Raw genomic sequence first — 20463 nt, 5'->3', positions numbered from 1 at the left:
ATTGTTGCCTCGAGAATGGTCCCTGGGCTGCCTTTGTCCTAGACTTAGTGAGGTCCCCTGCAGACTGGAGGCCTGCCCTTTCCTCTAGACTGCCCCTTAGCATCATTCCTCCCTTCTTTTTAAGATTTGTATCAGCCTGGATTAGAAATTATAGTAATTCAGGTTTGTTAGACTCCAGGCTGAAAGCCTTGGCTTTATAATGTTGTCTTCTTATGCACTAAGTTGTTTCCACACCCTGCTTTGATTCTCATGTCCACCATGTGCATCTCCCAATGCCTAGGTGATTTACTCATGTGTTTTCCAAAATTCGTTAATTATGCATGTCTCTGAGTGTATAGCATATTGTTGCTCTCTCAGTTCTTGGGCCTTTTAGTTTCTGTGCTTTGCCTGCATGAGGTTGGAAGAGAGATGTATCTATCCGGATCCTGGTATTCTTCCCATCTTTATCATCTTCCATATGCGATATGTCATATTTTTGCCTAACTCTCTCCCTTTATTTTAGATGTTTTTCCCTTCTTCCTCTGTCTTGACCTTTTTGTGATTTTTGTATATAACAGATGAGTATGGTAGTTGGACACCCAGTTTGGTTTGTGATCTGTTCAAGGTTAGCCTCAACTTTACTTAGTATCCTTGAAGCTAACCATTGTGATGTTTGTTTGGCCTTTGTCTGAGAATAGTTCCTACAAACAGTGTTCCACACGGCCCACTGCAGGTGTGGTGGAGGTTCTGGGTACAGGTAACAAAGGAAGCTGGAAGGACAGCCCAAGGCAGCATAGTCCTTGGGTAGGAATTTTGTTTATTTTGTTTTCATTGTTCTGTTCTTCCTTATTCATTTGAAAACTTAATAGCAAAAACATTGATAACTCCTTCCACCTTGGCATTTTCTGTAAGTTCTGGCCTGTTGTCCAGTGCTGAGTGATGTTTATTCAGGTCTTTGTAGATGTCCTGAGGGTGAGAGATAGTATCTGTGGTTGCTTGAGTGTCTCTCCTCAGGTCTGCCCAAGTGATGTCACTTGGTTTGGTTTGTGAACCTGTGGTTGATCCTAGCTGCTCAATAGTCAACAGCAATTCCTAGTTCCTCTGATTTATAAGTTGCCGTCTCCAGAAAGGCCAGGTCCCATGGACAGATTAGGACATATTTACCAGAGATCAATCACTGGTTAGGCTGGGAGCAGAGAAAACATCGGTGAGCTCCAGTCTGGCTGCATGGGTGTTTGTGCTTCACCATGGATGCCTGGCTCCTAACAGGCTTTCTGCTGCAGCTGACAAGCTTCTCTGTAGTGATGGTCGCAAAGAGGTAAGCATTGTCAATGTTTTTCTCTTCTCCAAAGTTTGGGAGCCTCTGGTGGAGCAAGTAACTGGGACTCGTACAGTGATCATTTCACCATTGAAACCTGCAAGGAGACAGACATGCTGAACTACCTCATCGAGTGTTTTGACCGAGTTGGAATAGAGGAAAAAAAGGCGCCAAAGGTACTCTGAAGAAGATTTACCAGAAAAAAAGACTGGTTCTGCTATGTTATGTTATGTTATGCATGTGCTGATCCCTGCCCCAGGAGAAGCTGTCGATTGAGTAATCAGTAGTGATAGAGCTGAGGTTAGAGCCAGAACTCAGACTGAGGCCAAGTGCCTTGGCTCCATCGTCCTCTCCTTTATCTGCCCTGTAGATAGGTGTTGGTTGTGTCATGTGTGGCCCTGATAACTGCTGATGGTGTCAGTTTTCCCTCGCTAGGACAAAATATACAGGAAACTCAAAGGAGGAAAGATGCATCATGCTCACAGAATTTAGATCCACGCTCAGTATGTAATCAGTCCATGAGCTTGGATTTTCACAATTGCCCAGTGAATCCGAGCAGCCATGTATGAGGAAGTGATGTCCTTCGGAGATGAAGCTGTAATGTCAGAATTATTAAATAACAAGCTGCAGGACCATGCTAAACCAAGGGAGCATTACCCTCCCCTCATCCCCTTTTTTTTTGAGATGGAGTCTTACTATGTAGCCCTGGCAGACCTTGAACTCACAGAGATCCTCTTGCCTCTAGCAACTGGGATCAAAGGCATGAGCCACCACACCTGGCAACATCTCATTACCTATCTTCTCATTCATATTTCCCTATCCAATTCTTGTCTGACTTCAGACACTGATTGCCCCATGTTAGTTTCAAATTTGTGTGGCCTCTTCTTGTCCTTAATCTTAGCAAAAGTAAAGTAAGTAGGTATGGTGGTGCACACTTATCAGTTCTGCACTCTGGAAATCTGGGACAGGAGGATTGCTGTGAGTTTGAAACCAACCTGGGCTATTGTATTAAAAAAAAACCCTGCCTCAAAGAATGATATAACACCCCCCCAAAAGGAAATGGGATGGGTGTGCCCCACATTCTGTTCTGTGTTCCCTCACTTACCTCTCAGTACAGGTGGCACAGGTTGGTGACACACTTGCTGTGTGTCCTTTATGAGTCTAGGGAGAGGAAATCAGGGCATTTTCTAGCCATCACTCTCCTGACTGTTAACTTTCTCCTCCAGATGTGCAGCCAGCCAGCAGTCAGCCAGCTCCTGAGCAACATCCGCTCACAGTGCATTTCCCACACTGCACTAGTGCTGCAAGGCTCCCTCACACAGCCCAGGTATGGTGCCCACTCTCTCAGTGGATTTCATCTTCAGGTTGTTTGATGCTTTGTTGGATAACTCTGGGACCTATACAGGGAATGTGGTCTGATTCAGTCATCAAAGCTCAGGCTGAAGAGATGGTTCAGAGGTCAAGAGCACCGACTGCTCTTGCTGAAGACTGGGTTTCGATTCCCAGCATCTACATGGTTGGTCATAGTATCTGTAACCCCAATTCTCAGAGGCCTCTGAGGACACTGTATACATCTGGGGTGGTACATAGACATACGTGCAGGAAAAACACTCATACATAAGATAAAAATAGATCCATCTAAGGGCTGAGCCTTTCCTCCATCTGAGTACTGTGAAACTAAAGTAATCTTCTAAATAGTACAGAGCATATTTTTAAAAAGAAGTTAGTTATATTTTTAAGAGTTCTGTGTACTTTTTAAAGTATGTAGACCTAAGGTAGATAATAATAATTTAATTTCAAACCTAGTATTTGCAGCTAGTGGATGTTTGTGACAAAATGACCGTGTTCCGTGTGTCTCCTTCCGATGGTTTCCATTACTAGGGTTAGAGAATAGTGGGAAAGAGGTGAGGAGGCACACACCTAAGGTCCTAGCAAGAGACAGAGGCCAGAGGGTCACCACCAGTACAAGGCCAGTATGGCCTGTGCAGTGAGTTCTCAGCCAGCCTGGGTTTCATGGTGAGACCCCTCAAAAAACAAGATAAAACAAAATACAGTAGTAGAGAAATGATTTGAAAATTGGCCAAAGTGCTATGATTTGTCCGTTTCAGAAAGTTCTGGATAGTTTTCAAAGTTAATAAAAGATTGTATACTTAGTTCTTTTCAATTTTATTTTTATGTGTATGGGTTTTTTATCTGCTTGTATATCTGCATATCATGTGCATGCCTAGTGGTCACAGCGGCCAGATGAAGGCATTGGATCCCTCTGGAACTGGCGTTAGAGACAGTTGTGAGCCGCCATGTGGGTCCTGGGAATTGAACCCAGGTCCTTTGGAAGAGCAGCCAGTGCTTTTAAGTATTGACATCACATCCCTCCAGCCCTGTATTTCATGCAAAAATGGAAAAATGAGGGGAAAATTTCAGTTTATTTTCATTCTGGTTGTTCCCTGTACTATAACTGTATGTTTTTTTAATGATCTCAAAATGAAGGAAAATTAGGCTATATGGTGCCACATGCTTATGATCCTAGAATTTTGGAGGTTGAGGTTGAGTATTACTTACTAGTTTGAAGCCTCTTGGGCTCCATAGCAAATGTTTGTCTTTAAAAAACAAGTAACATGCCAGGTGGTGGCGCACGCCTTTAATCCCATCACTCAGGAGGCAGAGGCAGGCGGATCTCTGTGAGTTCGAGGCCAGCCTGGTCTACAGAGCGAGATCCAGGACAGGCAGGACTACACAGAGAACCATGTCTCGAACTAAACCAAAACCCCCCCAAAATCCAAGTAACAAAAGAGAAGAAGAATTTGAAGGAGATCAGTGCTAGTCTCTTTCCTCGTGTGGATGAGGCTAAACAAATAAGTAAACGATAATTCTTCTTTACTATTTCAAGGAGTTTTAGGTTTGCTTCTGTGTATGTGCATCATGTGCTTCCAGTGCTCTTGGAGGTCAGAAGAAGGTGTTGGATCCCCTGGAACTAGAGTGAAAACAGTTGTGAGCTGCCACAGGGTCCTGGGACCCAAACCAGGCCCTTCACAAGAGCTCTTAACTGCTGAGCCAGCTCTCCAATCACCATAATGCATTTTTAGATGCATCTATGATTTCTTTTCCACTGCTGGGGACCCAGCCTGGGGCTTTGAACATGGCAGACAAGTGCTTAGTCACACAAGTACCTCCCAGCCCTGCTGCTTCCCTTTCAAAGGACTCTGCAAAGAAAGAGTTGCTGTTTTGTAATTGCTTCTGGTGTCTCATTTAAAATCGCAGATGTCACCATGTTAGAAAAGTCGTGTGTATGTGGCTGGGCAGACTGTGGCCATGGCCTTCTGCTGGCTTCTGTCACAGCCTTGCTTCCCTGGGTCCGCAGGTCCTTACAGCAGCCGTCCTTCCTTGTGCCGTATATGCTGTGCAGGAATCTCCCGTACGGCTTCATTCAAGAGCTGGTGAGAACCACCCACCAGGATGAAGAGGTGTTCCAGCAGGTACAGTGGGCCAAGCGATACTCCAGCTTTCAGCTAAGAGCGTGCGTGCTGATGTCCAGATACAACGTGTCATGGAGTAGGGAGGGACTCATGAAGCTCCACCCCTTTCATGTAGTTAGTGGTGGCTGGAGAATGGAAAGATGTTTTCTTGAGTGATATAGCCACTGGTATAGATAGGTACCCGTGTTCCTACGAACAGTCTCTAACCCATGCTTCTCTGCAGGTAGCCCCCAAGTAAACTTATTGGATCATAAGAAGAAAGAGAGAGTGGGGGGAGGGGAGAGAGGGAGGAAGGGCTTGAAAATAGTGAAGGGACTAGAGGGTAACTGATAATGAGGAGACATGGGAATGTAATGGGGTGAGTACAGTAAAAATGCATTATGTATATGTATGAAAATGCCATAATGAAATCCATGCATAATTATATATGCTAAAAAGGAAATAAATAAGAATGTCATATGTGGGAAGTGCCTCTTCCTAGATCTCACTATGTATGTTACAGTTGGCACGATATCCTTTACTTTGTTTTATAGCTAGCATATCCTAACTCTCAATTTTAAGAACTTTGGATTCTTAAATATTTGTAAAAGCACAATCCAGGCCACATCAGGTATGGTGGTGAAGGCCTTTAATCCCAGCACTCATTGGTCAGGCAGGTAAATCTCAATGGGTTAAAAACCAGCCTGATCTACATACTAAGTTCCAAGCCAGCCAGGGCTACATAGTGAGACCTCATCTGAATGGGGAGGCGGGGGTGGGGGGGGGGGGGGAGAGGAAAGAACAATTCAGGACTCAAAAAGAACAATTCTGTTTAAGGTTACACCCTCTCGGCTGTTTGTTAATGGTGGGCTTTAGTGATGTCAGACTGCAGGAACAATAAAGGCAGCGTCGTGAGCTCTTCATCCTTAGGAAGATAAGGAACTCCATCGGGAAAAGAAGGGTTGCAGGAGGGTTTTAAGTGAAGCAGCTTTTGGCGTGCTTAGCGTTAAGTGATTGTTCTCCTTTTTCATAAAGGCAAACATTTGAAGAACCCAGAGTAGTTTTAAAATCAGGCCCAAAATCACCTCAGAGGGACATGTGATGCTTATTTTATTGATGAAGTTATGCAGAAGCCACAAAGTGACCTTTGGTGGTTTTGGAAAGGAGGTGGCGTAAACTCAGCGGTAGCTTACAGCATAGGTAGGTCTTCCTGGCCCACAGGAAGCTGGGGCCTTCCTGGACTAGCTGGCATGAAGCCGTTGTCTTTGCTGGGTTAGCATGAGTTTTATCTGGAGAGAAGAGCTGCAGGAAACAGAGCTGCTGCATCAGGCCGAGTTTCACCTTTTCACCTAACAAGCTGCCAGACAGGACTTGTTAAGTCCTGGACTGGGGTTTCCACTTCCTTTTCATGTTTGGGTGATGCTTCCACCAAATCAACAAACAATCTTAAATGTAAGACTGAAGATGAAGAGCTGAAGCTTTTAGCTACACTGGGAGGTACTTACTCGAAAAATGAAAGAGTTATGTGCAGGTCACAAAAATAATATGACTCCTAGGCTGGTGAGCTGTTTCAGTGGGTAAAAGTGCTTGCTGCGCAGTCGATCCCTGAACCCCCAAAAGAAGGATAGTACTGGCTCCTGAAAGTTGCCCTCTGACCTCCACGTTTAGTATGCACACCCACCCACTTATACATTATACAGACACAATAATATAAATTTAAAAAATACACTTATTGATGGTGGGAAACATTTTATGCTTATTCATAGTTTGCCTGTTATCAACTAAGTTCTTACTTGCAGACAGAGACAACTTTACTAGAAAGAGTAAAGCTTAAAGCAGCCCTGAAATGTATTTAAAGGTCATTCAGGTGAGCAGTTAATGGCATTTATCCGTGGGGTTCTGGAACCTGTCTTGTCTTTTCCTCTGGATTGCAGTTTTGGCCTCTCCTGCCCCATGCCGACTGTTACCCCCATTTTCCGCTAGCTTCCAAAGGCACGTCACTTCTACCCTGTTAACTCCAGTTACAGGAACCAAGGTGATCTCTCCAAAGCTGTTTGATAGCACAAAATGCTCCGCAGGCACATCTAGGGCCCATTTTTGGTCCGGTGTCTTCTCTTCTGCTAAAAGTTCTGTGTGATGGGATGAACTCAGAGGCCGAAGGGCTTGGTCCTGGTTTTCTAGTGGCTTCTTATAATGCTCCCCTTCCAGCTTGTGGTTCAGATTGCCAGCTGCTGTGTATGTACGTTTTCCCTTGATGTTGTTAGTCTTGGATTCTAGCCCACTCCTAATGGTGTGGCTCTGTGACAGGCACTGTGACGTGTGCAGTGTGCTGGGCTGAGCAGGGCTTGCACACCATTACCATATCAGTGTAGGCCTTGTATGGTTTGTGCCCTTCGGTTTCCAGGTCAGGTGACTGTATTAATTCTGCTGTGTATGGAGGTAAGGGGTTCTCACTAGTCATTTTGTTCTCGGTCTGAACATTCATCAGCTGTCCCTTTGCTCTCAGTTCAGCTGAACGTAACAAACCGAGCAAAACCATTTTTTACGTGTTGGTGGATTTGAGGAGTAGGTGGAACACTTAGGTACTTTCCTGACAGACCGTAGGTGTGTGTTAGTCAGCATCTTGGGAGGACAGTGGGGTGTTCAGAGTCTGAAGTGGGCAGGGAGTAGTCCTCCCAGCAGTCCCTGTGCTGGCTGCTGTGGGATGTCAGAGTCCCACCGGAGTGTCAGTGTTCACCAACATCCTTTGCTGGAAAATTGAGCTTCGTTACTTTATGCTTGCTCTGATTGATGGACAGGTCAACACTCAAGGATTCTACAGTCCTTGATCTGGAGAAAAATAAAATTAAAAAAAAAAGAAAGAATAAGGTTTCTCCTTTGGGGAAGAAAGAGTAGGAGTGTCTAGGCCTGCAGACCCAATACCTTGTCTGACATGCTTGCATGCTTCATTTTCCTTAAACCTAATTTTGTGCTTTTCTTTTTTATTACAGATCTTTATCCCTATTTTACAAGGCCTGGCTCTTGCTGCCAAAGAGTGCTCCCTCGATAGTGACTACTTTAAATATCCCCTCATGGTAAAGTCCGTTTCCTTTTCTTTAAGAGATATTTAAGTAGATATTTTTCTTTTAGATCTATGTTCAATGTTGTTTTCAAGTTTTTTAACTTTTTGAGACAGTCTCATGTCTTCCAGGCTGAAGATGACCCTTCATTCTGATCTCACTGTCTCCACCTTTCAAGTGCTGTGCTTACAGCTATAGATTATTCCTGCTTTAACTGTAAACCCTGAGACTCTCGTGTAGGCTGGACAGAGTGCACTTGTGTCCTGAGCTGCCTGAGTGCATTGTAGCTATCTGGACAGCGAGGGAGGCTTCAATGCAAATGTGCTTTGCCGTACTGTAGCTAGTATGAAGGATGACCATTGGTGGGCAATCTCCTCAGATTTTCAGAGGAGCAGACAAATCATACTTGGGGTTTAAACAAGAAACATTTAGGAGGCTGGCTCCTCAGTTAAAATGCTTGCTGGGTAAGCCTTAGATCTGGAACCCATGTAAGGATGAGGGAGAGAACTAACTCCGTACGTTCTCCTCTGAGTTGCACATACACGCTGCACACCCCTCCCTGCCACCCCTATACACACAGTAATAATAAATGGAAAACGATAGCAACACATTGGAACTGGAGAGGTGGCTCAGCAGTTATCAGTGTTTGCTACTCTTGTACATAACCTGAGCTTGGTTTGCAGAACTGCCTGTAACTCCAGCGCCCAGAAGTTTGCCCTCTTCTGGCCTCCACAAGCACCTGCACTCAGGAGGTATATATACATGTATACATAAATGAAAATTTAAAAATGAAATCATTTTAATACCTTCCTGTGTAGCCCAGGCTGGCCTTGTACTCATGAACCTCCTTTAGCCTCCAGAGTGCTTAGATTACAGCAGTGTGCTCTCATGCCCAGCTGGGACGAAATCTTTTTTTATTTAAGATATTATGAATATCTTGTACTTAGTAAACAGATCGCAGAGCTCAGGAAATAAGGTCTCTTCCCTTAGAGCAGTGGTTCTCAACTTTCCTTATGCTGCGAGCTTTTAACACAATGGTTCTCAACCTTCCTAATGCTTCGACCCTTTAACACAGTGGTGGTTCTCAGCCTCCCTAACTAACTCTGTGACCCTTTAACACGTGGTTCTCACTCTTCCTTTAACACACAGTTCTTCATGTTGTGCTTACCCCCAGCTGTAAAACTATTTTCGTTGCTACTTCATAACTGTAATTTTGTTGTTATGAATCATAGTGTAACTATCTGTTTTCAGATGGTCTTAGGCAGCTCCTGTGAAAGGGTCAGTCACCACCCCACAAAGGGGGTCACAACCTACAGGTTAAGAACTGTTGTTGCCTTAGGCTGTTCATAATTCATGGTAAAAGTTGTATCACAGCAAAATATCCTGACAATTATACTGTGATAAATGCTCAAAGAAGTAACAAAAAGTCATTTTTAGAAAAATCAGGACTATCATATCATTAACAAGGTAAAAGTTCATAATAATGCTGGAAGGAGAATGTGAGGCCTAGCCAAATATGGTAGCTCATGTAACCCCAGCCATTGGAAATCTTAGGCAGGAAAGTTAATCATGAATTAAAGGCTAGCCATAGCTACTCAGTGAATTCTAGGCCAGCCTAGGCTGCCAAGTGAGCCAGTTAGTTCACCTGTGATCCCAGGACTGTGAATTCAAAGCAAGAGGATCGGGTGCTCCAGGTCAGCTACCTCTACATAGTGTGTGAGGTTACCCTGGGTCCAAGAAACCTTGTCTAAAGAAATAAGCTTGAGCCACTCAAGAGGCTGGGGTGGGAGGATCATTTCAAGTTTAGACCAGCCTGGAATTCATGGTGACTTCCAGACAAGCCTGGGTTACATCGTAAGATCCTGTCTCAAAAAAGAAAACCAAACCAAGAAAGTAGATAAATAAAATTTGACCATGTTTCCGAGGGCAGAAAGGGACAAGGGATGGATGGTCGCTGCTGTTTCAGCTGGAGGTTATCAGTGCTGCGCAGACCCTCACTGCCATGTGAACTGTTGGCTTCTTGGTCCCCATCTGGATAAGTTTAGTGTTTCAGTGAAGAGAATTTAGTGACAGATATCAACAACTTGGTGAACAACAGAAGCATCCTTTATGGTAGAAAGTGATTTAATTCGGGACCTACTGTTGATGATGTAGGGTCAGAGAGGAGAAGAGTGAGGAGATGGTAAATGAGGCAAGGAGAGGAAGCCTGCTGGGCTGGCGCAGAAATAGCTGCATTATTGATGGGCACTGTTTGGTTCTGTGCTTTGATCACTGGAGGAATGTGTTCTATGCTGATGCTACTGGGGATGGGGCATGTGCCTGTAGTCCCAGTGCTTAGGAGGTTAAGGCAGGAGAGTTGAGAGTTCTGGGCCAGCCTGGGCATAACATAGCAAAGTCTTGTCTGAAAGAAACACACTCCCTCTCCCTCTCCCTCTCCCTCTCCCTCTCCCTCTCCCTCTCTCTCTCTCTCTCTCTCACACACACACACACACACACACACACACACACACACACACACACACACACAATAACAGCAACAGTAAATAATGATGATGATATCATCTGGCTGCCAGCCCCACCCCCCACCCCCTGGGGTGTCTTGTGGATGGTGTGTTGCCTGCTGTTGGGGTTGTCTTAGGCTTTCCCTGTGGTGTTAATGGGCTATCCATACTATGTGGTGAGAAGTTAAACTTCTCAGCAGTCTCTGTATCAATGACTTCAGTGAGTCTGTTCAAGGCTCAGTGGCTGTTAGATAGCTTCTGTCTAAGTCACAGAGAAACTCCTTTCCTATTCATTGTGGCTTGATGGACTGAGGCTAAGCTCAAGATCATAACTGTCTGGTCTGGACTGAGGACAGCAATGAGGAAGAGTTACTGCACCTGCCTCATGTCTGGAAGCTACGTCATACTTTTTTTTAAGTGTTCTGCATCTGGTAGCTTCTTGAGTCCAAGTAAAACCCTGGATAATGCTGGCAGAATTAGCACATGCAATCTATGCAACAAATATTGTGTTACGAAATGATATGAACCAAAAACTCAGTTTTTAAAATTGAATGCACACCTTCTGGAAAGGACATCAGAGGGCGTTTTATCTGCAGGTGAAGTGTGAGTGACTTCTAGCTGTGTTTTGTATTTCTCCCTTATCTAAGTGCTTTTTTAAGTATAAATAGTCTTTCATGCAGTGTATTTTGGTCACGTTTTCCCCCTTCTCACAAAGGTATTTGTTTTATTTTGTTTGAGACAGGATCACACTATGTAGCGCTGGCGGTCCTGGAACTTCATAGACCAGACTAGCCTCCAGCTCCCAGAAATCAACCTGCCTCTGCCTCTTGGGTGCTGGGACTAACGATGTATGCCAGGCCACCTAGGCAGAGGGTTGGTTTTTTTTGTTTTTAATTGTTTTTTAGGGCACGTGTATTCATTTACTCCGTAGGAAAAGTAGTAAGGCTGGTGACCTCATAAGGAGCATCGCCAAGCCTTTATAGTGGAAACGAAAGCTGTCCCTTGCTGTCACACATGGCAGCAGTGTGAAATGGAACACATCCTAGTGATTCTGTCCTGTCTTATTTCTAGGCACTAGGTGAACTCTGTGAAACCAAGTTTGGGAAGACACACCCTGTGTGCAGTTTGGTAAGTGTTATCTGTTGAGCCCTATGCCGACTCTGTCACCACGTGGATGCCATTCTGAAAGTAGTCAGCTGCAGGCTTCTTGTGAAAGACATTTGGAAATTGGGATGTCCCTCAGCTGCTCAGTCGCTGGTCTGTATAGTGTTTTCTAGGCTGAAGTGTTAGCCTTGTGTCTGATTTCTGGGGGAATAGCAGGTGCTGTAGGAAGTGAGTAGATCCTTTGAGGAGCATCAGAGTGGGTCTTTTACATTTCACTTGTGAGTGTATTGACCTATTACAGGCAGTTAATGGTTTGGGGGAGTCACAGTCCTCAGTAGTCTACCCACTGCTTGGAAACTTGCTGAAGTAGGTGATGCCTCGCTTGTGCCCATAGGAAAATCCTTACTTAGGTGCAGTATGCTGCACAGAAAACACGAGAGTAGAAACAGTACCGTGAGCAGAAGGGCTTTGGCAGGGAGAAGATGATAAGAAGGACAATGGGGAGATATACACCAAACTACACACACAGACACACACACAATTGTGAAAGAATGAAAATTTTAAAGCGTTTCTTATAAAAATGTGGAAGCTGGACAGTACTCTCTATCAGGGGTAAAAAAAAAATATCCAAAGGAACCTGACTTATTTGTACCTTGTATTTTTGGAGTGTTGGTGGCCAGAACCCCCTGTGTAGCTGATTGCTGGGCTCTCTGGGTTCCTTCCACACTGGTCTCCTCAGCAGCTTGACTGGTCCCTCTGTGTTGTGTCTAGGTGGCCTCTTTGCCTCTGTGGCTGCCGAAGTCCTTGAGCCCTGGTTCTGGGCGGGAGCTGCAGAGACTCTCCTATTTAGGGACCTTCTTTAGCTTCTCGGTCTTCGCAGAGGATGATGTGAGTACATGTTTGACTCCCGTTCAGCCCTTCCCAGATGGTCACTGTGTGCTGATTGAATATTTCCCCTTCTAGGCAAAGGTGGTTGAGAAATACTTCTCAGGGCCCACCATTACCCTGGAGAACACCCGCGTGGTCAGCCAGTCCCTCCAGCATTACCTGGAACTGGGACGGGTAAGTGTTGAGAAGGGAAGCCAGAGGAGCGGGCCTCCCTGGGGAAGAGAGGCCTGTTTCATAGACCCAGTGCTGCCTGGGTCATTCGTGTCCCAGGAGTCAGACACTTTACAAAGAACATGCTCCGTACAGAGCTCTCCCTTGTCGCCGTTAGCACTTGTTGCTGCTTCTGGACAGAGCTGAAGCCCAGGCCCAGCACCTCAAGGGTGCCAGTCCAGTGTCTCCCAGACATGACATGAGTGATGACTGAAGCCCAGCTATGCTATTTCCCTGAGAGTGTCACTAGGGACTAGAGTGATGTCTAGTGGTCATGCTTTCCCTCCATCTTGCCTGTAGCCATGGAAATCATGAGGATGAGCAGAAGATGTTAGCGTGTGGAACCCTTGGCTGAGCCACTGACGTAGTTAAGATGTCTTTTGTCCTAAACTGTAAAAGTGAAGTGCCTTGGTAATCGAGACCATATTAGTCACGGAAGGGGAGCAGCAAAGGCTGGTTTATTAAAACTGGCTGCTCAGCATTCTCCCCAAGTCCTCCTGGTCACACACACTTCATAATGTTGACTGTCTTGGGTTCCCTACAAGGAGTGGGCGTGGGAGAAGAGGGGGTGGGGAGTGGGAAGCTATTCCCAAAATAAAAAGAAGTCAATTGTTTTTGTTTTTTTCTTTTTCAAAACAACTCAGCAAGAGCTTTTCAAGATACTGCATAGTATTTTGTTAAACGGTGAAACTCGTGAAGCTGCTCTCAGTTATATGGCGGCCGTTGTCAATGCCAATATGAAGAAAGCCCAGATGCAGGTAGGAGTCCCCAAAATGCTTTCAAATGCAGCGCCTCCCAGGGTCAGTTCTGGGGATCAGGAAGACAGCATGAAACTAGAGAGGCAAGCCTCCCACTGTGTGGAGCCTGGGTTCTCTGGCAGGGTTCTCTGACAGGCAAGCACAGTATTCCAGACAGTAATGGAGTCTGTGGTGGAGTGTGAAGGGTTTGGGGGTACTTGTGGAGTGCTGGGAGGGAAGGACAGGAGTGAATTTTGACCAGATAGCAGAGCGGCCTCTCTGAGGAGGTGACATTTTACGCAAGCCTTGACTGAGGAGCCAGTCATGACAAGGCTGGGAAAAGAACCCTCTTGGTATATATACGGTATTAGAGCAGGAATGAGCGAGCTTTATTGTCAGCCCAGGACATAGGTCTTTGTGACTGGGAGAGAATGGGCAGGTAAAAAAGAAGCCATAGGCTTGAGTCTGCTCAGAGCCTCTCGGTGAGGACTGTAGTAGAATCCACTATAGAAGGGGAAGAGTGTCAGTAAGGAAATCACAAAGAGTAGTGTCAGGAACAGTCCAGAAGAAGCACTTCGAAGTCATGAGATTCCATTGCTCATGGTAAGTGTGGGGAAATTAAAAATTTTAGATTATTATTAACAGTAAGTACTCAGAAGCAAGAGAATGAAAGTCTAGAGAAGAGCAGAAACCCAGCGAGTGCTAGTGCTGCTCACACGGTCTGCTGTGTCCAGTCTGTTGACGTCACCACTTGGTGGTGTCATCTGTGAGTCAGCACCCAAGAGCCGTGCAGTCAAAAGAGACCATCAGAAATTTCGTTATGTTCTGTGTGAGTTTACACTTTTACATTGGGCCCCATTCCCAGCTGGTCTATAAGTTGGCCACACCTGACAGTGTCTTTCTGTGCCTCAGTTTCTTCATTTGGTAAATGGGGTTAATAGTGGCTGCTAACCTGTGGGCTTACTGGATGTAAAGCATTAGAATAGTTCCTAGTGTGCGGTGGCCGCTCAGCTCTAACTGGCTTCTTAGTTCCTCACACAGGGCTATGCTCACTCTTTACGTGGGAAGCTGTCAGGTGGGAGTGCAGCTCACTGGACTAGTGTTCTTCAGAAAGAAGGACGAGAAAGGAAGCTGCATGTCGTCTGTCTTTGCTTACTAACATTCTCTGACCCTCAGTTCCTCTCTCAGTACGAATTGTTTCCTACAGACTCGGGTTCTGCAGAGGTCAGTGAGCCCATGGTGGAGGATGGGTGGGACGTCGCTTGGCTGACATCTGCTAGCTGATTGATTGGCAGTGGTCACTGCATGACCTGTCAGTGACTTTAGGGAGTGGTCACATTTGAATGTCCCCTCTGCTTTCATAGAAACTTGTGCCAAATTTGTACATAACAGTTGTTGGAATTGCTTTTGTCTTCTGTCCCAGGCGGATGACCGATTGGTCTCTACAGATGGCTTTATGCTGAATCTCCTGTGGGTCCTGCAGCAGCTAAGTACAAAAATCAAGTTAGAAACAGTCGATCCCACTTACATATTCCACCCGAAGTGTCGGATTACTCTCCCGAATGATGAGACACGAATAAATGCAACAATGGAAGATGTGAATGAGTGGCTGGCTGAGCTCTGTGAGTGACGCGTCTTTCATCTGCTGGGCTTTGGGAGATGGAGGTGCATAATTAAAGTTAACAGAGTAAAATTTCTTCCAAGAATTACTGAACACAGATACATAGAACAGACGGGTGGAGACAGAAGAGAGAACCAATAATAGCAACTTTATTATGTAGATTGGTGGTGTATTGTGGCAGTTGAAAATATGACTTTTAAGGTGTGATGATAATAATCTTGCTACTTGATAACATAAAATGTATTTGTAATTACAAAAATCAAAACCTCATGCCAATTTGGTGTTTTTGATATTTTAAAATTATGTGTGGAGTAAGATGAATTCCTGTTTACCTGGAAGTGGCAATGCCCTCCATGATAAATGTTCACCTTCTAGAAAAGCACCTTCCTTGGGGCTCAGTCTTAGTTGACACATGCTTATAACCCCAGCACTCAAGAGGATCACAAGTTCAAGGCCAGCCTAGGCTGCACAGCAAGATCCTGCCTTACAAGACCAAGAAAAGAAAGAGGTGTTGTTTAATGAATTTATTCCTTCAGTCAGAAGTGGATCCTGGCAGTATCTGACATATAATGAAATACTGTAGAAGGGATAGGGAGGCACCCAGAGGAGGATAGCTAGAGAGAGAGAGCAGTTGACTGGGTGGTGGTAGCATTTTGAGGATTCCCTGTGCTGTCCAGGCCAGCTTCGAGTTCATAGACTCAAGCAATCCCCCTGCCTCAGTCTCCACAGCAGCAAGACTGTGCCCTTGAAGCACTGCACCTGTGAAGGGGACAGTTGCTGCGTAGGAGAAATAGTCCCCAACGTTCTATAGCACAGAAGGACAGCCATGGTCGGCGGTGACTCAGTTTATAGTTCATAAAAACTGTTGAGGGGGTTTGAATGTTCCCAACACAAAGAAATGGTAAGGGCTTGAAGTGATCTATGACATGCTATATACATGTATGAAGTAAGAACTCTACCCTATGAACGAGTCAAGCTATGTGCTGATTAAAAACTACTGTATATATAGCTGTGCGGTGGTGGTGCACACCTTTAATCCCAGCTCTCAGGAGGTAGAGGCAGGTGGATCTCTGTGAGTTCGAGGCCAGCCTAGGCTACAGAGCAAGTTCCAGGACAGCCAGGACTGTTACAATAGAGAAACCCTGTCTTCAAAACCAAAACCAAAACAACAAACTACTAAATAATGACATTCTCTCTATGATTCTACTTTCAGCCTGTGCTCTCAAAGTTAATGTTCAAAGTATATACTTCTTCCTAGCAAGATCAAAAACACAAACATGGAAGAAAACGTCTGTAATTTATTAATGTAGCTTAATACTATTTTCAGATTGAAGTAATAACACATCTTGGGAAATGAAGGTGATTTCATAGGATATATCAGGAAGACATATCATAAACGGTTGATCTATGTAAGCTTTTAATCAACTAAGACAGGAACAGGGCCTTTAAAGCACATAGGAATTTGTTTTTCTTACAATGTCACATAAGTTTGTAATTTAAAAAATATTCTTGGAGGCCGGCCATAGTGGTGTATGCTTTTAAGCCCAGCACCTAAGAGGCAGAGGCAGGCAGATCTCTATAAATTCCAGGACAGCTAGAGCTACATAAGGAGACCCTGTCTCAAAAAAAACACTAAATATAAATTCCTGGGCTGGGGAAATGGCTCACTTGGTCAGTAAGGCGCTGCCGTGCAAGCATGAGTGTGTGAGCTCAGCTTCCCAGCTCCCACATAAAGCTGGGTGTAGCAGCACACATCTGTCACCCCAACACTGGGTGGAAGGAGACAAGACATTCCCTGTGTCAGTGACTGTCTAGCCTTGTCAGTTGGTAGTATCTAAGTTCAGTGAGATACCCAGTCTTAAAAACAAGGTGTAGAAAGTCACAGGACAACCTCACATATGCCAATCCAAAACCATGTCCTCCCACCACAAATACATACACACAGAAAGTCGTCTTCTTTTTTTTTTTTTTTTTTTTTTTTTCCTTTCTCTCGAGACAGGGTTTCTCTGTGTAGCTTTGCGCCTTTCCTGGAACTCACTCTGTAACCCAGGCTGGCCTTGAACTCACAGAGATCCGCCTGACTCTGCCTCCCGAGTGTTGGGATTACAGGCGTGCACCACCACCGACCAGCCAGAAAGTCTTCTTAACTGATTTTCCTTCACAATGGAACTTTTTCCTTAAGACTTATAATTGATTTTAGCTAAGAATTCCTGTTGTTTCTGTTTTTGTTTTTCTAGATGGAGATCAGCCTCCATTTTCTGAGCCAAAATTCCCTACAGAATGTTTCTTTCTCACCCTGCACGCTCACCACCTCTCTATTCTGCCTAGTTGTCGTCGCTACATCCGAAGACTCCGAGCTATCCGAGAGCTCAATAGGTATGTATGTGTCATGATCCCTGTCCCGGCATCTCTGCTTAGGCACATGCTGTCGGCTGTGGTCAGTGGACCTGGGGAAGGATGTGTACATCGAAGTACACTATCTGCCTCTACTGCTGCGTTGGTGCCTCTCCTTCCTGTGTTCTTTTCATGATAAAATGATGCAGAGGTGGATTTCTGAGTCTCTATGTGTGGTTGCTGGAATCTTTCCACTGGGTGTGAAGATTACTAGGAACCACTTTAGAGAGCCCCTGCTTTCTCGGCATACCTTCTTGCCCTGGACTATCAAGCCCTGTTTTCCCGTGAAAATCAAGGAAAGATCTAATTCCCCTTTGCCCTGTTGTCTGTGTCTGAGGAGCCCAGATGTTGGAGAGCGCTCCAGCTGTCAGCCTTCAAGTCATCACAGTGGCTCAAAATCCCAGCATGTCCGAATGCTCCAGCTTCTTCAGACAGACATCCCAGGAGCAGACATGGGTTGGACAGACCATTTAAACCACTTCTGTCCTGGTCTAGCTGTCCGAAGGGCTGTCATTGTAAATATATATATATCTGTAACTATACATTCCAGGCCACTTACTGTAACATTGACTCTAGGTTCTGTTTGTTTGTTTGTTTGTTTCGAGACAAGATTTCTCTCGTAGCCCTGGCTGTCCTGGAACTCACTCTGTAGACCAGGCTGGCCTCGAACTTACAGAGATCCGCCTGCCTCTGCCTCCTGAGTGCTGGGATTAAAGACATGCGCCACCACCACCCTGTGACTCTGTGGATTCTTAAAAGTTTCATTTCCACATATGATTATGTTGTTTGTAGATGGTCACAGTCCTTTTTCTCTTAGTTCATTGGCTATAATTTTTTGAAGCAATTTGATAGATTCTTTTTTTTTTTAAAGACTTATTTAATATTGTTAATAATGAGTGCTCCATGATTGTCTGTGCACCACATGTGGGCAGTGTCAGAAGAGGATATCAGGTCTGGAGGAGGAGTTGCAGGTGAATGTGGCACCATGTAAGTGCTGGGAAATTTGCTGAAGTCCTTTGGAAGATTTTCAGAGTTTTTTACTCCTGCCCCACCTCTCTTGCCTCAGGGTTTTGTTTTGTTTTGTTGTGTTGTGTTGTATTTCGTTTTTGTTTTGTTTAAGACTTATTTTAATTTTATGTGTGTAAGTTTATTACCACATGAGTGCTTGGTACCCTCAGAGGCCAGTATAGGGCACTGGATCCTCTCCAACTGGAGTTACAGACACTTGTAAGCTGCCATGTTGGTGCCTAAATCCATAAATGCTACCAAACCTTATTATTGTTGTTTGGCTTTATACTTGGGGGCCCGCCACCCAGCTCCCACATAAATCACACACAGAGGCTTATCCTTTTTGTTTGTTTTTGTTGGTGGTGGTTTTTGGGTTTTTTTGTTTTTGTTTTTTTGAGACAGGGTTTCTCTGTGTAGCTTTGGAGCCTGTTTGGAACTCACTCTGTAGACCAGGCTGGCCTCGAACTCACAGAGATCCACCTGGCTCTGCCTCCCGAGTGCTGGGATTAAAGGCGTGCGCCACCAGTGCCCGGCCAGAGGCTTATTCTTAATTACGGATGCTTGGCTTAGTTTCTAGCCAGCTTTCCTTAACTTAACTTATCCCATCTACCTTTTGCATCTGGACTTTTTCTGTTCTTTTACTTCTGTAACTTACTCTTACTCTGTGGCTTGCTGTGTAGCTGGGTGGATGGCCCCTGGAATCCTCCTTCTCTGGCTGCTCAATCCTCTCCATTCCCAGATTTCTCCTAGATATTCTCTCTGCCTGCCATCCTTACCTATCCTTTCTCTTGCCTTGCTATTGGCCAGTTCTTTATTAGACCATCAACAAAAATAGCACACTTTAAAATAATATTCTACTATACCTTATTATTTATAGTTTTCTCATTGATACATACTTAGGATAAAATTTTACATATTAAGTACTCTAAGGGATTAACAACTAATAACAAAATGGAACAACTATAATAATATAATTTATAACATAATAATATAATATACTGTATTAAAACCTATGACAGTGGGCATGGTGGCATACTTCTCTGGCATCCCAGCACTTGTGAGGTGGAGACAGTTCAAGGTCTCCTTGGCTGTATGAGTCAGTGTCTCGCTTCCCTTTCTCTCTTTCAGTCTTTCTCTCTTTCTCCTGTAGGTGGAGTTTCTCTGTGTCTCGGCAGCCGCTCCCAAATAACCATTCAGAGACTTGTTATTAATTATAAATGCTTGGCCAATAGCTTAGGCTGGTTACTAGCTAACTCTTACATTTTAAATTACCCATGCTCTGCCATGTGGATCAATACTCTTTCTCAGGACAAGTTCATCTTCTCTCCATGTCTCCTTTCTGTTCTGAAAGACTCCTCCTCCTCTTCAAGCTCTTTTTTCCTGCAAGTCCTGCCTAGTATCTACTTGTCTATATATTAGTGAGTCAGACACTTTATTAATTCAATCATAGTGACATATCGTCACACTGTGTAAGGGACTATTCCATATTTCCCCCTCTTTGTATAATTAAAAAGGAAAGTTTTAACTTTAGCATAATAAATTTATATACAACAATAAGTGTTACCAAGTAGGAATTACAATTACAATATCCAGTTGATTTGTATTTGGCAAAATAGAGACAATGCTACATCAGCAGTCCTCCCCTGAAGAGTCCAGTGTTTTGTACCTAATTGACTTTCTATCATGATTAGGGAGAAGTGTAATTGTAACTATCTCATCTTCAACCCCAGCAACGACCTGAGAAGGATGTATTACCTGAGTAAACAGGAAGTGCAGAGCAAGCGACTTCCAAAATTAAGAGATGACAGAAACAGCTGGCTGCCTGGACAGTCACCCAAAGTTCTTCTACAATGTTGGGGCATCCAACTTTGGCCTGCAGGCCTAGTATATCTGACAGACAAATCTGGAATATTCCTTTATACTGGGTGATTATGTGTCACTGTGACTGGGTTAATAAAGGAGCTGCCTGGCCAATACCTGGACAGGTAGAAGTTAGGCAAGACTTGCAGAACAAAGAGAGTGTGAAGAAGAGGAGGAGGAGGAGGAGAAGGAGAAATCTTTCAGAATTGGGGTGGGGAGTCATGTAGAGGAGGCAATGAATTTGTTGTGCTGAGAAAAGGTATTGAGCCACATGGCAGAGCATGAAATAAGGGCTAATTTAACATTTAAGAGTTAGCTAGTAACCAACCTGA

At 44.5% G+C, this 20463-nt stretch overlaps 1 protein-coding gene across 2 annotated transcripts in view; it reads left to right on the top strand.

Moving 5' to 3' along the window:
- Positions 1–20463, top strand: part of Ube4b (ubiquitination factor E4B) — a 120380-nt gene that overhangs the window by 66230 nt on the left and 33687 nt on the right. For both annotated transcript variants that reach the window (XM_036177538.1, XM_036177539.1), the window contains 10 exons: positions 1332–1473; positions 2524–2624; positions 4656–4770; positions 7740–7823; positions 11381–11437; positions 12185–12301; positions 12377–12475; positions 13156–13269; positions 14672–14870; positions 17107–17245. In XM_036177538.1, coding sequence (XP_036033431.1) covers positions 1332–1473; positions 2524–2624; positions 4656–4770; positions 7740–7823; positions 11381–11437; positions 12185–12301; positions 12377–12475; positions 13156–13269; positions 14672–14870; positions 17107–17245 — 1167 coding nt within the window. The remainder of the gene's footprint in view (positions 1–1331; positions 1474–2523; positions 2625–4655; positions 4771–7739; positions 7824–11380; positions 11438–12184; positions 12302–12376; positions 12476–13155; positions 13270–14671; positions 14871–17106; positions 17246–20463) is intronic.

This window comes from Onychomys torridus, chromosome 2, assembly GCF_903995425.1.
Source record: "Onychomys torridus chromosome 2, mOncTor1.1, whole genome shotgun sequence".
NCBI lineage: Eukaryota > Metazoa > Chordata > Mammalia > Rodentia > Cricetidae > Onychomys > Onychomys torridus.
The sequence above is the reverse complement of the archived record's forward strand: the minus strand, read 5'-3'. Positions and strand labels throughout refer to the sequence as shown.